Source organism: Mirounga leonina, unplaced genomic scaffold (genome assembly GCF_011800145.1).
Source record: "Mirounga leonina isolate KUSES-001 unplaced genomic scaffold, KU_Mleo_1.0 Mir_357, whole genome shotgun sequence".
Taxonomy (NCBI): domain Eukaryota; kingdom Metazoa; phylum Chordata; class Mammalia; order Carnivora; family Phocidae; genus Mirounga; species Mirounga leonina.
Window position 1 is genome coordinate 7,738,525 of NW_023270702.1, and position 17,692 is coordinate 7,756,216.

General features: G+C 41.6%; 1 protein-coding gene across 1 annotated transcript in view; it reads right to left on the reverse strand.

Moving 5' to 3' along the window:
• Positions 1-16,594, reverse strand: part of ETNPPL (ethanolamine-phosphate phospho-lyase) — a 19,821-nt gene extending 3,227 nt beyond the window's left edge. The window contains exons 1-11 of the mRNA XM_035030258.1: positions 16,223-16,594; positions 12,921-13,039; positions 12,487-12,646; positions 10,615-10,689; positions 7,840-7,930; positions 6,762-6,878; positions 4,537-4,619; positions 3,709-3,934; positions 2,648-2,802; positions 1,903-1,992; positions 1,341-1,471 (exon numbers count right to left, since the gene is read on the reverse strand). Of these exons, the coding sequence (XP_034886149.1) occupies positions 1,341-1,471; positions 1,903-1,992; positions 2,648-2,802; positions 3,709-3,934; positions 4,537-4,619; positions 6,762-6,878; positions 7,840-7,930; positions 10,615-10,689; positions 12,487-12,646; positions 12,921-13,039; positions 16,223-16,413 (1,438 nt within the window). The 5' untranslated portion in view covers positions 16,414-16,594. The remainder of the gene's footprint in view (positions 1-1,340; positions 1,472-1,902; positions 1,993-2,647; positions 2,803-3,708; positions 3,935-4,536; positions 4,620-6,761; positions 6,879-7,839; positions 7,931-10,614; positions 10,690-12,486; positions 12,647-12,920; positions 13,040-16,222) is intronic.
• Positions 16,595-17,692: the final 1,098 nt, after the last annotated feature.

A 17,692-nucleotide genomic window follows, 5' to 3' on the forward strand; every position in this document is an offset into this window, starting at 1 on the left:
AAAACTAATGATGTAATGTAGGGGATTAACATAAGAATAAAAAAAAAAGAATTGCTGCTTTTAAACTTTTATTGCCACATTTCATCATTGTCATTTACAAGGGGCACTGAACCTGGGTTAGGTATGCCTCGTTCCCTTTATTCAAAGGAAATTCTTCGGCCCACCGTTATTAATGCCCAAGCTCTGAGATGCCTTTGAAGCGATGGTGACAGACTTGCCTCATCCTATACTCTTCCTTCCACCTGGCCCTTCAGAGGACCGGAGGAAGTGCAGGTGTGTGAGGAATGCTTGCCAGGTGTGGGTGTGATCTTGATCCAAAGACAGTGACCATACTACAGATAACTTGGGCTGACTCCCAAGTTTTCCAACACTGACAATCTATTTTGTATGCTATATTGATTCCTGGCTTATCAGCCTTACCCTAACCCCCAAAAGTCTGAGAAGGGAGCAAGTGATAATCAAACCATGTCAAGATGATTAGTTCAGCCTCTAGCCTGTTAATTCCTGACTTGAGATTTTTGAAAGTGTTTTATTTATTCTACTAAATTTATGCTTCAAATTGAAAATGAAGTTGGCGGTTTTACTTCGTGTGTTTTAATGTTTGAAATGAGAGAGCAAAGCACAATAGGTTCCTTAATTTTGGAGACTCAGTGTCTTAAAATACGAAGGAATCATTCTTTACGGTTTTAATTTAAAGCTATAACTAAAGCAAAACCAAAGTATTCTAACATTTGACAGTTTGTTATGTTTTCCAACAGGGTTTTATGTCGCTAGTTTACTTTTTAAGCTCAATTTATGCTCATAACAAAAAACCAAATGAACCTAATTATATGATATAGGTAAGCAAAAGATAAATTCCTGTGACAGGGATAGTTCTGAATGACAAACAAAAAGCCTCAAAAGTTAAATGTAATAAGTGAAATATACACACAAGTCACACGATTCAGCATATAGCAAAGAACTGTTAACCCGTATCCTGTAATTTTTATTACTAATGTTTCTCAAATTTCCCTGGTAGAAGGCTAAAACCCTATACACTGAAGCATCTGTAGGCACAGTGCGAGGCAGACATGCAGTTTTTTTAAAAAGTGAAAATAGGGAAAAAATAAGGCTGTGTCAGTTCCTTAAAAACCCAGATCTGGAGCTGTGGGAGGGCAAACAGAAAATTTAGAGTTAACTAAGAGTCTACATAGGTATTACTTTTCAGCTTTTTCTAGTGCTACCTACAAAGTTACACATTCATTTCCAAGCGCCTTCCATTCTGTCATGAAGAACAACACGCACCATCATGTATGACCGGGTGTGAGATGGGGAGGCATCTGAAATGTCTTTGAACAGACCTGTTAGAATCTCATCGAGTTTGTCCACCATAAACTTCGCATCTTCTTCCGTGAAGCACATAGGTGGTTTTATTTTAAGCACATTTCGATGAGGTCCGTCGGCACTGAGAAGGACTCGCTTTTCTTTCATCCTAATTTGGGCAGGAAATATGCGTGAGTGCATACAACTGGTAACTAAGGTTACTTAAGAATGATGTGAAGAGGGGTGCCTGGGGGGCTCAGTTGGTTAGGCGTCTGCCTTCCACTCAGGTCATGGTCCCCGGGTCCTGGGGCGCATTGGGCTCCCTGATCAGAAGGGAGTCTGCTTCTCCCTCTCCTTCTGCCCCTCCTCCCGCTTGTGCTCTCTTTCTTTCTCAAATAAAGAAATAAAATCTTAAAAAAAAAAGAATGATGTGAACATAGACCAGTTAAGTATTCTCATGTAAGCAGCCCACATTTATAAATTGCATGCATCTCCAACTTCCCTTATTTGGAGAGATGCGAAGAAATAAGAGACGCTTTCAAGGAGTGGGAGGGGCATGTTTCAAACCGGGACATCAGTCAGGTGTGGGGATGCACTTACGCGTAGATGACATGTTGAGCTTCATCTGTGGCGGGGGTCCTCTTCTGACGGTCCTTCACCAAGTCAATTCCAATAAACAGGCCAATGCCTCTGAAGAAGGTAAAGAAAGAAACTTGACAGATGCTCTATCAGACACCGCATTGTCATAAAATATTAACACTGTTCCCAAACTTCAGTTTAATTCGAAGCTGGATATGATTCCCCATAGGGGTAACTGTTATTGATTCTAACTAATCCAAGGTATCAATCCAGTGTCACAGGTCTGTCCAGTTTTTGAACCAAGCTGGTTTTGTCATCCAGTTTTTTTCTTTACTTAATTGTAAAAGAAAAAATCTTAAAAACAATCTTTTATGCTATTTAGTTTCTCAGGACATTAATGATGATGTTTAATGTTTACATATATCTATGAAAAACATCAAGTTTTCCAGGATGTCATTTTAAATAATTTTTAACAAATCATTTAGAGTTACTTTAAGTTCCTTCTTCTCATCTTTCAGGGGCTGAAATTATATTGGCTTTATTTATTTATTTTTTTTAAAGTATAAAATTGAGAAAGATATACACCCAAAAGTTAATAGTGGTGATATCAGGATTCTGGATTAAGAATGAGTTTTGTTTTTTTTTATGTTTTTCAGTGTTTTCTAGATTTGGTTTTATGAAATTTATTTTAAATTTGTAAGATAAAATTTAAGCTATTTTCATTGGAAAAATGAATAAGCACATGACAAGTTCATGATAAACATACCTGATGTCTCCTATCAAAGTATGTTTAGCCTTCTGTTTATTGAGTAACTCAGTAAGATAATCTCCTACTCTAGTGGCATTTCCTTGAAGGTCTTCATTTTCAATTATATTCAGGACAGCCAAACCAACAGCAGAAGATACTGGATTTCCTCCATACTGCAGAAAAAAGATTGAAAAAGCATAATAGTTGAGTTAGTGGTATTGCTTCATCCATGAGAAATTTGGCTCACACATAGGCAGGTAGAGCTATAATTTCAATAAGTTTTTCCCTTGTGCTATAAACTTTTTAGATTCAGAATATAATGTGATTCTATTTGCTTACAACTGAGTAAAAATTCACCCCGAATTATATTCTCTATCCTGCATAATTGGTATGGAGGACTATCAGGGGATTTGTTAGTTCATCCAAACAAAAACCAGACACTGCTTTGGGAACTAAGGATTTCAGAGTGTGGTTCAGTGAGGGGGATATGGGCTTCTGCCCCTGAACAGTTGTGTGAAAACAGCTAAACAATGACATTTTCTCCGAATAATTTATGTCCTTAGATTCATATCTTACTTTTAGTTGTCACAAGTCCTATTACACATACAGCACAAACTATAATAATTTTTCCAAGCTTAAAGTTCACGACTTATGGGGGTAAAACCAAGGATATAAAATTTCCCAAAGATAGAAAATTTAGTATCTTCTGTGACAGTCATATAACATTTATAGTTCTGTATCATCTAAACACTTTAGAAATGTTTGGGGAATTTAAATGTGATATAAAATAAAGAAGATCATATCATCTGTGGATGAAACATCATAACCTCTAGAGTTAGCAAGGCAACCATTTATCACTGGAACAATTAGTCATTTTAGAAAGGGGAAAGATACACAAGGAAAAATACAAGGAGAATTATGCCAGATAGAATGAAATATGGTTAGATCAAAATTTGGCTTAGGTCCTGGGGTGGTTAGCTGGCAATCACTTTATTCTTTATTCTTTACTACATTGGCAAGAAGTGTAAGAACACACAGTATTTTTCCCCGTAAGCATAAACTGGGAGGCCAACATTTACCGTATTGAAATATTCCATCCCAGAACTGCTGAAGGCTTCTGCGATTTCTTTGGTTGTTACCACGCATGCCATTGGGTGGCCATTGCCCATTGGTTTTCCCATTGTGACGATGTCTGGAACAAAGTCTTCACCATGCATTTGGAAGCTCCAGAAATGTTTCCCAACTCGGCCAAAGCCCACCTGAACTTCATCAGCTATAAACACACCTCCTGCTCTGTGTACGTATCTGAAAAGCAAAAGGGAAGTCTAACGTCTTCAGGTCACTGAGAGTCCCCAAACCCACCCACAAAGATACAGATTATGGAGGACTTAAAAAAATGTTGTTAATTTGAGGTCTGGAATCGTTGTCAAAAACAGTTCTGTGCTCAAACCCCCAGTGACATCTGTGTGATGTCACTGACTTTGAAATATAATCACATACTTTCCAGAGTAGACATATTCTTATTATTCAGGTTTGTGCTGCTTTAAGTAAGCTCTACTGTGGCATTTTAAGTGGGAAGAGAAAGACGTGAACAAGAAGTAGTGGTTAGCAGGGTTAATCTTCAAATGTTTACTCATTGGTAAGGCATGGGCACCAGCCAGAGACGATGTCAGGCTGGGAACTGGGGCAGAGCCCCGGAGGCCCCCCCTCGGTGGACCATGTGTAAACCCTTTATTTGCTGGATCTTGGGAAGGTGGAGGGGTTCGGGGGGTCCTGGCATGGCAGGCATGCTGAAGTGGCTATTTACCAGCTAGTCTGGAAGTACTTCAATATTTTAACCAGTATGGCCTTGCAGAACTGTCACAGAGCCTTCAGTTTGACCCAGAGTGCCCAAGTCAAGTACATACTCTGCCACTTTCTGGAAGTAGCCTGCTGGAGGAATTATTTGTCCGCCACAACTCTGCATGGATTCAGCAATAAAGGCAGCAATCTATACAAGAGAAGATGGGGTCAAAGTCCATTAGGTGCCCCTTGAGCCCCCTAAAAAAGAGGACTTCTTACAGAGCAGGTTATTTTCAAAATGGTTGGGAATGGGCCTATGGAAGGTGGCAAGTCGCAAGTAGGCCAGTTGGTGACAAAGATGAGAAGAGATGTCCGTGCTGGAAGAGCAACTGATCTGAAATTCATCCGTTTCTGAAATTCTAGAGTACCAGTGACACTACCATGAGAAATGGAAGAGAGAGCAACCTCCGGTTCTCCATTATTAATTCAAATGCAGTGTTTTCATTAGGATCAACTGAGCAAGAACGCTGATCAGTCTTTGACATCAACTTCTAAAAAAATTATCCAGGTTCTAACCCCATTACCGAGGTGCCTGTTCCCCCAGCTGGGTGATGAGGACTGCCTGAGCCTGGAATTTGCTCTCGGGAAAGCGGAGGGTGACTGGTGGCCACACAGGTTAGTTACTGTGCTGTATTTCTAATTCTTACCCTGAACCGGACTTAACGGAATCAGGCAATTCACAAGAGGAATTGCAGAGGGAATGCTCTAGAGGGGAAGAAAGGAGGAGTAGAAGATAGGTAACACTAAATCAAGAAGAGAAAGCATAGACAAGATGAGATATGAAGTCAAGAGAACTGAAGTTTCCGTCCAGACTACATCTCAGTAACTAGATTACCTTGGCTTAAGTTCTTCACTTTTAAATATTTCATTTATTAGCTATAAAATGAAGCCACTGGACCTAAGAGATTGCTTCTCTAAAATCCCCTGACTTTTCAAGCACATCTAATATTCTGAAACTTCCATCTTATATTTGCTCATTGCTTTCAGCATTGTTAACAGGACAGCATCGGGTCCATAACTACTGAATGTTAATGTTCTCAAAAAGTTCTCCGAACCCTTTTGGCAGCAAAAAGACCATGTGATCTTGGTAATGTAAACTTTTTTCTGGAAGCACTCTTTACCGTTTGTGTAAGGAGGGATGGGCTATCCTTGAAAAAGAAAAGCATATGAAGGTCTCCAGAACAGGTAGCGCTTAGGGCTAGTTGCACAGATGTCACATCTGAAGATACAAAAAATGATTGGGATGGGAAGAAAATATCCTGTTAAGAAACGCAAATGACTCTCCAATCACTAAGATAAAAGTATTTGCATTGGAAAAAGGAAAGGCTTCATTTTTACCTCAATTAAGATTTTTTTGGGGGCGCCTGGGTGGCCCAGATGGTTAAGCATCTGCCTTCGGCTCAGGTCATGATCCCGGGGTCCTGGGATCTGGCCCCACATCGGGCTCCTGGCTCAGCGGGGAGCCTGCTTCTCCCTCTCCCTCTGCCTCTGCCCCTGCTCATGCGCTCTCTCTCTCTCTGTATCTCTGTGTCTCAAATGAATAAATAAAATCTTTAAAAAAAAAGTTTAAGATTTTTTTTTATTTTATTGCCCTGTTGATGCTATAAGCCAGTTTAAAGGCAAAGCATGTGTCAAATCACTTTAAAACTCCACATAAGTAACCCCCAAACGGGCTGAAAATTTATGTTAGGCTGAAGAGAGTAGGGTGAAGACCGAGAAAATGGAAACTCTTTTTTCTTACTCTGGAGGATTCTGGTTCTGTCTTCGAAGCCCAGGCTCAGGTTGGAGAAACACCTGCCTTGGCTAACCCAGGCTCTGCAGCTTTGGGTAAGTTGTACCAGTTCAAGGGAAGCAGCATGGCTTCCTGGGCCCGGGAGCCTGCACTGGCTCAGAGGTCCCAGGGCCACTGTGCCTCTTCCCTTCCCTTCCTCATATATCAGCCCACCCCCCAATGCTACTTGCATTTGGAAGAGTCTGTCCATGGGCCTTTTCTAATCCCCACTCCCCCTCCCCCTTTGGGCCAGAGTCAGCAACCCACTGGGAAAGTGAGAAATTAGGCCACCAGTTCTGAAACAGGCATAATGACTGCATTTTCAGAATAAATAGAAATAGTCTTAGAGGTATGATCATAATAACACACTTTTTGAAATATGAATCTAGTGAAAAGCAAGCAGAGAAAAACAGAACGGGGATGGAGATCTAATCCTTTTCCACCTCTCCAATGTGTCACAGTGATTTCCATCCACTTTATAAAAGATGTTACACTGTTTCCAAAGCTGTAAATACACACCTTCCTTCCACTGTTATGAGCTTCTTCAATAATTTCCTTTACTTCCTCTGCATAAGCGCTGGCTGGGTCTGCATGATCTTCTCTGTATTTGCCTCTGTAAGTATCTGGAGTTGGTGCCTGGAAACAACCAAAAGGTAGAGTTTCTCAAGATTTACCTCTCAGACAAATGAACTTAAAACAAACAAACAAACAACAACAACAACAACAACAACAACAACAAAACGGCATTTCCCCACAAGAGCATACTGGAAAGGTGACCATGTAGGTTTAAGTGACTCTAGGTTCTTTTGTTCTTTTTCCTTAACATTTCTGAATTCTGTGAAAACTAAGATCTTTGCATTTGTGAACAGGAGCTTGGATTTGCTCCTAGACCTTTATAAGTCAAGACTACATCCTTATTTGAATCAAGAGCAAATTCACATGACAAGTGTGATTATTGTATTTGAAAATTTCAATGGATGAAAATTGTATTAACTATTCTATACTGAAAATAAACCAACACTTACCAACTATATAGCAAATTGTAATCATTCTGAAAACTAGAATGCCTTAGCACAGATGTCAGGTCTTACCATTTTGAAAGAGGGAATTGAAGATTCGCTTAAGAAAGTCTACTGACCCTTAATTAAACCAAAGGGGTTTTAATATTTCAACAACAACTTGATTGGTTTCTTTATTTTCTTCACTATTTATTTTACTTCATAACTCTACATAATACTTTAGCATAGAGCCGTATAATTTTGAGACATTCATACACACTAGATTCAACTCCAAATTGAAGCTAGCATCAGTAGATAGGAAAAGTAATTAAAGACCAAAAGGCAAGAAAAATAAAATGATAGCTGTGAATAATAGCCTTCACTACCACCACACTAATTTGCTAATTGTGATACTCATCGATGGATTTTAAGCCACATCCTGTCATTAACCAGCTTTTTGACTTTAGTAAGTCAAAGTAACTGCTCTAGATTTTAGTTTCTTTTTCGTAGTTTCATTTTGATGAAAGGATTGGACTGGATTATCATTAGGCATTCTTCCAGTACCAGCTTTCTGATTCTTGGATTCTTAAGATACTTACCACATGCACAAATGCTTTCTTGACATCTTTGCCCTTTCGGAATTTATATGGACTGATTTCAATTAAAGATGATAGGTGACCATGATAAGCACTGGAAAGAAAAAGAACAGGAACCAAAATCACTCAGAGAAGGAAGTTTTTGTAGTATATGAAAAACAGCAGTGTACAGCATCTAGGAGAATCTCAACCTTAGTGCCAGACTTAACTATACAAGATCTAATTCTTCATGGCAAGACTGGCCATTTAATTTGTCCAGTTCTCCTTATTCATGTGATAAAACACATAGGAAACAAAATATGGATCCTCATAGACAATTTTTTTTAAGCAGGAAAAGAAAACTTAATTTCTTAGGATGATATTAGATGTGCTAAATTAGATTGTCTAGATGCAAAAATTATTTTCTATAGCTTTATGGAAAACTTGCCAAGTAAGTATTCTTTAAATGTATTCGACAGTTACATTCTAGTGAATTTTAAAACAACTTTATGTCACAGAATGGGCTGTGTTTCTGTCTGGAACAGTTTCTATGGGATGTCGGATTGCATGTGCTGGGCAAATACAAGTTGGTAAGGGCAGGAGGTCTCCTCAGGAAGAACTAAGATTGAGAGATGACCAAGTGGCTATGAGATTCTTTTCGCTTGCTTAAAATACAGGTGGCTATAATATTCCCTTTTCTGTTTCTTGCCCAGAGGCATAAGTGGGAGATCTGGAAAAGAAATTTTAAAAAGCCCACGAATAGATAAAACAGAGAGAGAGGACTTCCCTTAGCAAGACTAAAGATGCACCACAGTAAGTATCAGAATGATACGTATGTATCAGTAAGTATCTATCAGCATGAGAACAAAGAGAAGACTGGGACAGAAGGCCAGCTCAGAGACACCTCCACACATAGATTTAACACAGTGGACACCAGGTGGATTTCATATGAGGTAGTAGAAGAAAATAGAGAAAACATCTTTGTGATCTGGGGGGTGTGGTGGGTGTAGGGGGAGAGATATTAACAAAACTTACGGCACATAAACCATATGATGAAAATTTTATCTATTTGATTTGATGAAAATTAAAGATTTTGGTTGAAGGATACCATGGACAAAGATAAAAGATAGATGATAGTGTGGGAAAAGATATTTAAAATGTTTCAAACTACAAAAGATTAATGCTCACAATGGTGGTTCTCAACTCTGCCTGCATAGTAGAATCACTTGGGAAACTTAAAAATATATACTGTTTCCGGGGATCCACCACTGATTTTCTTTTTTCTTTCTTTTTTTTTTTAAAGATTTTATTTATTTATTTGACAGAGAGAGACACAGCGAGAGAGGGAACACAAGCAGGGGGAGTGGGAGAGGGAGAAGCAGGCTTCCCGCGGAGCAGGGAGCCCGATGCGGGGCTCGATCCCAGGACCCTGGGATCATGACCTGAGCCGAAGGCAGACGCTTAACCGCTGAGCCACCCAGGTGCCCCCACCACTGATTTTCTTTAATTGGTCTGGGGTGGGGCCTGGGCATTGGCATTTAAATAAATTTTTCCCAGATAATTTTAAGACACAGTCAAGGTTGAGATCTTTTGATCTAGACTATATAAGCAAACACAAACCAACAAGAAACAGGTGGGGATACCAATAGAAAAATGGGCAAGGAATACACATTCTAGTCCTGGGAACCTAGGACTATGTTACAGGGCAAAGGAGCCCTTGCAGGTGTGATTAAATTAAGAATCTTGAGATGGAGAGATAATCCTGGGGGTCCAGTGGAATCACAAGAGTCTTTACAAGTGAAAGGAGGAGGCAGGGGGATGGTGGTCAGAGGCAGAGGAAGCGAGGTGAGGATGGGGGCACGGCAGGACTGGCAGAATGGCTGCTTTGATGATGAAGGGGGGACCCTGAGCAAGGAATGCGGGCAGCCTCTACAAGCCGGGCAAAGCAAGCAAACAGAAGAAGCCTCCAGAAGGAGCACAGTCCTGCTGACACCTTGGTTTTGGCCCGGTGAAGACCCATTTGGATTTCTGACCTACAGAACTGTGAGGAAATAAATTTGCGTTGCTTAAGCCACTATGTTTGTGGTAATTCAGCCACTACGTTTGTGGTAATTTGTTACAGCAGCAGTAGAAAATGAAGAGATGATCCAACACATAAAACAAGAGAAGCCTATAAAAGGGCAAGAAATGAGGTATGTGTTCAATTTAATCCTCTGTGACTGAGATGAGTGGGGTGGAGAGGTAGAAAAAAAATTAAAAGAAAAAATCTTAATAAAGATGGGGGTTGTCAGCTTTCTTATTTAAAATGTACTAAATTCATGTTAAGGAGATGAGACTAAATAATGGCTGGTAATAGTCTCAGACTAACAAGAAAGTATTATCTTTTTCTTGGTTTCTTATTTTCTTTAAAATTTGCTCTAAATTATGATCTTTTAAAATGATTACAGTGGGTAGTCACAATAGTGATGTGAACGTAGAGAGTTTGAAGAAATCAATTATATTTTTATTTTGGAAAATACTGAGTTACTCATTAGAGTGGCTCAATAAATAATGATTCAGGCAAAGCCCATGAGGCCATGACAGAGCATCCAAGAGAGCCTCCCCCGTTTGCAGGAACTTGGATGGAATTATGTATCCTTCAGGCCTCAACTGACCTTGATACCTTACTACATAATAATATCATTGTGCCATATATCCGCCCTCCTCCCCGTGTGCTTGTAGTATTAGTATGGACAGGATCAACACAATTTTGTCTCTTGAAAGAGATCCTTGCTTAGAAGTCTTGCATCCCAAACTTACTGGTCAAGGGTAATCACATCTTGGTGGCCTCTGAATTGCCGAGCCAAACGTAAGGCTAAGTCATTGGCTTCAGATCTATTAAGAGATCACAGAGAGAGGGGACAAGGTGACATGAGCTCTTTTAAAAATATTTCAAAATCTTAATTACAAAAGTTGTAAGATCCCAGTTTTTCAGAAATGTATGGGGGAAATAAGGGCAAGTCCTCTCTTTCCCCTTTAGCCTCCCCTCCCGCCCCAGCAATCTCACTTCATCCTTCTAATACAAGTTCCCCAGATGTCTTCAATAAAGAATGAGACACACAGAAGAAACCCAATGCAAAGGATACGCTGCTCATTTCAAACTTCTGCCCAATTCAGCTACAGGAGTAGGTGACTAACTTGGAGGATGTTAGGAAGCCTGCATTAAGCCTGATCTCAAAGGGAGGAAGGGGAGCGTGAGAGCCCATCAACTTGACCACTAAACTATGTTGTCCTGACTCAATATTTGATCAGCTCCTTACCGACAAAAATAAAGATCATAATTTTTCTATCTGGCTTAGATAGTCTATATATACAACTCAGACACAGAAGAAGAAAATGATCATTTGTGGGATGTTTACTATCTGCCAGACATCATGTTGAGGGTTTTGCTTGCATTTATTCTCGTAACTCCTTTGCAAGGCAAGGGTTGCCATTTCCTTTATATGGATGAAGAAAGAGCCTCAGAGAGGTTAAGGAGGCAGAATAAGTTCTCGCAGCTAATAAGAGGTAGAGCCAGCATTCAGACTGAAGTCTATTTAACTTCAAGATTACTCTTTGTCCTAACCCAGGCTCTATCACCTTCAGTCTCTGGTGACAGCGCTCCTTGGGGCAATCCCTCTTTGACAGTATAGGATTCTTTAGAAGTGAAAGTCAAATATTATGGCATTTATTTATTGAAGGCAAAAATGCTTTATAACAATAAGTTAGATCCTAAAATACCTTAATTCTTTACAAAGAAAAAAGGACGATCTTCTGCTTATAAATTTGGTTTTAAAATCTCATTGCAAAGATGAAAGTGAATCACAGAATCATATAATCGAACATTTACAGAATTTCTAATAGTTTTAATACATTTCTACATATACCTAATTTTAAAAATATGAGTGTACAATGTATGCACAGCTTTCCTCCCAATATAACGTTGCATTGCAAGCTTTTCATGTCATTAGATGTGTATTTCCAAAAAACTTATTTTTAATGTCTGCATAATATTCCCCAGAATAGATATATAACTTGAATTTACAGAATGTAAAAGTTGGGACATATCTATTCTTTTGAATTTACTCCTTCCTTTTTCGTATTTGTGTTGAGGACATTGCCCAAGAAACAAGTCAATCAAAAGTCTTACAAAAGTTATAGCTTGTTTAGTAGAATTCTTTCTTTGCTAAAACCCCTCATTCATGCCTTAAAGAAACTATGTATGCCCATTGATTCTTTAGCTACTTACTCTACTTCCTGAGGAGGTGAGAGCTATTTGACGGGTTAGGTTTTCTCACATGAACCTAACCTTCAGGGATACTAAAGCATGCTAGGTAAGCTTTCCCCATCTTTCACCAAGGAAGCCATGGCAATAAGAAGTTGAGTTGCATGCACATGTTAATCATCAGCGGCTGGGTCAAAACCCCTAGAAAACGCTCTTGGGTATCCTATCGACCACAAGCTCATGAAGTAAAGCCGAAGAACCAGAACCATCAGGGCCCCATCGTGTGGTCACTTAGTACCTGGCAAAAATCTCAGGAAACCCTAGATGTCTGGGCTCCCCCAGGAATCAAGAAGAAAGGTATGCGTGAGAGAGTAAAAAAAAAAACAGATTGGTGGGAATGGGGGTGGGGGGGAAACCTGGAAACATACCCTGAATTTGTAAAATAGCAAACAGAGAGTTTCTCCGGCAGGGTTGCTGCAAGGCGTCTGGCGTACTCCACAATATTGTCGTGGAGGAATCGAGAATTTGTGTTTAGCAGTTCCATCTGTTTCAGGGCAGCCTTGACCACTTCTGGGTGGCAGTGTCCCACTAAGATTCAGAAGACAAAAACCCAAAAAAGGAATTACAATTCCAAATTCCCGGAGTGATGGGGATTCTGAAGCAAGGGGGAAAAAAAAAAAAAAAAAAAGGCTGAGCTGCTTTCTCTCCCACGCTGCGCTGTAACTTTTCCGGGCTAGGACTACTGGCCCATCCAGCCAAGGAACAGCAGCTACTGCACCTCCTGGGGCAAACATCAGTGGCGCCGCGTCTGCCCTACTCCACGAATGTACCCTTCCCAGCACTACAGAGACAGGACATTTACCGTGGGCAACGTTGTTGACGCAGTCGAGGTACCGTTCACCTGTCTCGTCAAACATGTACTGCCGCTGGGCTCGCACTATTTTGATGGGATCCGCAGCAAAGAAAACTTTGCATGAGGGTCTAGAAATAATGAAAGGAAACACTTTGGTCTGGAAGGACTGCTCAGTGTTTTTCCTTCTCAAGGAGGGTCATGATCAGTGGAAAATTACAGTTACATAAAGGAAAGGGAAAACACAACCTGGGTGACATAAGTTTTTTTTTTTTTTTAATTTCCTATTAGCCTGGAACCTTTTACCTTAACCCCCCATTGGTGACACTGCTCACATTTCATATGTTTGTTATATTAAATTTGCCATGATTTGACAACTCTGTTTAGAGGCACATGAATCAACTCTGACAACTCTAATTACAGAAACCAATAACTAATTTTCTTCTGGGAAGTTTTGTTCTACCAGAAAACAAAACAAACAAACAAACTTTTTTTTTCGAGGTTTACTATGTGTCAGGAACTGACAAATACTACAAAATCATTTCATTTAGTCCTCCCAATAATCTTATGAAACAGGGGTTATTATCATTCTCATTTTTATAGGTGAGGAAACTGAGACACAGAAAAATCAAGAAACTTGTTCAAGATTACACAGCCAGTAAATGAAAAAAACAGAATTTGAAAATAGACGGTCCTATGGGGCGCCTGGGTGGCTCAGTTGGTTAAGCGACTGCCTTCGGCTCAGGTCATGATCCTGGAGTCCCTGGGTCGAGTCCCGCATCGGGCTCCCCACTCGGCGGGGAGTCTGCTTCTCCCTCTGACCCTCCTCCCTCTCATGCTCTCTGTCTCTCACTCTCTCTCTCTCTCAAATAAATAAATAAAATCTTTAAAAAAAAAAGAAAATAGACGGTCCTATACCACAGCCCAAGACAGTGCTTGCTTGCTTGCTTCCTCTGTCTCCCCTTCTAATCTAATTGATAAAGAAATGAATAGCACTGAAAGCTAAATACAAATAAATGGGTAATAAATACTACAAAAGATTTTATAGGAGACCATTTTCAAGTCTTTTGAGTGGTATTTGTCCTGTATCAAATGGATTTTCCATTCTCAAATAATGAAATCCAATTATTCTTCTAACCTCTTAATCCATTACTTTGAACATAATAAAAAGTCATCCATATTTTTGGTTATTTGGATGAATGTCTGGAATATAAATTTTAGCGACATAGAAACATCACAAAGTTTTCTGATATTGGCCCTATGGACACATAGAAACTAAAATGGAATATATTATTATTATTTAAAGATTTTATTTATTTGTGAGAAAGAGAGAGAGAGCACAAGTAGGGGGAGCGGCAGGGAGAGGGAGAAGCAGGCTCCCCACTGAGCAAGGAGCCTAATGAGGAGCTCAATCCCAGGACCCTAGGATCATGACCTGAGTGGAAGGCAGATGCTTAACCCGCTGAGCCACCCAGGCATCCCTGGAATATATTATTTTTATTTTGGTGATTTTGCATGCACACACACAAAAAATGCCACATGCATTGGAGTTATTTTGGAAGGTAACTGGATGCTTGTATATTAAATTGATGTGCAACTGTTTAGAAAGTATTTTGTGTATAGGTAATCTTAATTTAAAATTGCCTCAGATTAAGCATCATCAGTTAAAATGAAAACAATATTTAGTGAGAATTTCCTATTGGCTCAATCCCAGCTGTTAGTTTATACCCCTGAGTTAAAAGCCAAAGAAAACCTTTGTCATGAATGTGGGCTGTTAACTGCAGACTTCACCTTCCCTTGTTAATGGTACTTTCCACCTCGCCACTCAGACTTCAGGTAAAATTCTTTCAGGGTGTCCATGGCTACATTCCTCCTTTCACAGAATTTCTTCAGTTCACATTAGAAGTCATTGGGTTTGCATTGGAATCTAACTACATCGGATTGAAAACTAAGAGAAAGGAGTGGTGATTAGAAAAGAACAAGGGGGTGACTGGGTAATGAGGGAGGAATCGGATCATTTTGGCTTTCCCTACGCAGGGATGAGAGAGTTCCACCCGGTCTCCTAAAAGGCCATCTAGAAACCTTCCCGGCTGAGACCAGGAGATGAGTAGGAGGAGCCGCCCAGCATTTCTCAGGAGAGGATACCAGTTATTTTCTTTCTTATGCGCCCCCCCCCCTCCAGTCCTCTCTCTGTTCACCCGCGACACTGTTTGTTAATTACGCGTGACTATTGCAGGCCTTTGACAGTGGCCACAATCATCACTGATACTTAGATGTGCCTTTTTAAAAACCAGATGCCGCTTACTAATCTCGTTTGCTCGCTCCTGTGAAGCAGAAAACTATTCCTACTTCCACAGAAGAGGAAATTAAAGTAATTTGACAGAGGTCACACAGGTAACTAGACACTGTACTAGGACCAGAGCCCAGGTCAGACTTAAGGTTCAGTCCTGTAGGCTTACCAGTATTTCACCCAGTCTTTTATAACACGGGCAAAACAAAAGTAGACAGGAGAGAACACTGCACTTTTTAATTGTAATGAGGGCACAGCTTGGGAGACCGAGGTGGGTAAGTGGCATTTTACCCTGAAGAAAGTGTTTTGTTTTTGTTTTTTAAGATTTTATTTATTTGACAGAGAGAGAGAGCGAGAGAAAGAGAGAGAGAGAGAGCACAAGCAGGGGGAGTGACAGGCAGAGGCAGAGGGAGAAGCAGGCTCCCCGCTGAGCAGGGAGCCCCATGCGATGCGGGGCTGGGATCATGACCCGAGCTGAAGGCAGACATCCAACCGACTGAGCCACCCAGGCGCCCCACGAAAGTGGTTTTAAGGATTTTTTTTACCGCCTGGATTAACCCTTTATCCAACCAAGCATGCAAGAAGAAAAAGTTCACTTTAAGCAAAAGCTGTCAGAATTAGTTCGTTTTCACAGCCATTGTCAAAAATATTTTTGAGTTCATGGTTTGGAGAAACGTTCGAGCTGGTGGGATCCGGCGCAGAGCTACCCATCTTCCCTCGCAGCGCCCGTCCCTGGACTGGAGTTGCCCTCCCGGGGCCCCTCGCGGGCCAGCTCCTCCCGCCGCCCGCAGCCCCCGCTCGACCGCCGGCGGCTGAGCGCCAGGACAGCGCGGGCGGAGGCGGCGGGCGGGCGGCGACGCGCGTGCGCAGGGGCGGCGCGGGGGGGCGGCGGCGTCTGCCCGGGCCCGCCGGCCGCAGCCCGGGCGCGTTCAGCCTCGCCGGTCTCCTGGCCCGCTGCAGCTCCCCGCCCCCTGCGCTAGTTATTTCCCCCCTGCGCCTTTCCTCGCGGCTTCGGAGCCCTCACCCGATGTGCTTCCTCCTCAGCGCCAGGGTGTCCTGCTTGCTGTACAGCTCGCACATGGTGGCGCGGCTGCCGGGCGCTCCCCGGGGCGCCCTCTCGCGTGTGCGCGCCTCCCTCGCGAGCCCGCGGGCTGCCTCCGCCGTGGTCCCTCGTGGGGTCCCCTTGCCCTGGGCGGTGGAAGTCACCGGTGGCATCAGCTAGCGCGGTCATCCCCTTTTAAGTCGTGCCCTGCCGTTGCCCTTCGCCAAGCCCCACCCTCCCGTTCCCCTCCTCCGCCGGGTGCCTGCTTTGGCAAGTCGCCGGACTAGCCACTCGTTCGCCACCACCCTTGTCCTGGGTCTGCCTGGCTCGCGTTCCTGCCCTGCCCTTCCCATTTCCCCTCCTAATCCTTGCTGCTTCTCCGGACTCGCCTTTTATTTCCCTAACGTGGCCTTGCCTTTCTTTCTCTTCTGCCCGCGAATTCCTCCTTCCCCCTTTCTTTCTCGTTTCTTTTTGGTGTATCGCATTATGTTCTTGTAACCGTCCAGAGATAGGCGCTCTCTGGAGATACCCGGACTCTGCAGTTTTCTCCTTTCCCACGCTGAGCTTATTTCAATACCATAACCTATAACTCAACAAAGGATAAGTAACAGGGGACTGAGTCTGGTACTTGCTGGGAGTGATAATGTATACCGTGTTTCAAAGATCCACTTTAACAGTACTTACACTTCTAATTTCTCTACTTTAGAGATGATAAAGCATACCTTACCTGGTTCAGTCCTTGAAACAATGCTGAGAGATGAGCAGATTTATCATGCCATTAACATATGGGGAAAGTGAGGTTATTCCCTGTCCCATGATTACATGTCTACCTGGTGGTGCCCTTGGAATTCATTTCTAGGTTTCTTGACTTCCTTTGGGATGATCTTCACACACTGATTAAATTGGAAGTTCAATATCTGGACAGAGTTAACCCTAATTAACTCTAACATTAAGCATGTTATTTTAAGAACTAGACATCCTCTGACTGAACTCCCCTGTTCTGTAGATAAGAACAGTGAGGCACAGGAAAGGTAGTCTTATTCAAGGTCATGCAACTACTTAGCCATAGAGTTTAAACTAGATCATTTCATTCTTTCTGTGTTTTGAAAGGCAGCGAAGAAAGCTTAATTTACTTACAACAACACACTTGAAAACTGTATGCAGACTATCTTTCTCCTGACTGAAGTTATTCATTTACATTAATGCACTGCAGAAGCAGTATTACTGCATTGCCTAAGATAAATTGAGAAACTGAGTCCTATGAGGAACAGTGTGGTAAAAATTCTAGGTGTTACGAATGAAGGGCAGAAGGCACTTGGAAACTTACAAGAAATCCGGATCATGTAATCTTCGTCTAGTTGCATACTTGAAAGATGATGCCAAATGTACATTTATTCTCAAAACATCTAAATCTGGTGAAGTCACAGATAAGTCACGCTTTTTCTATAAACC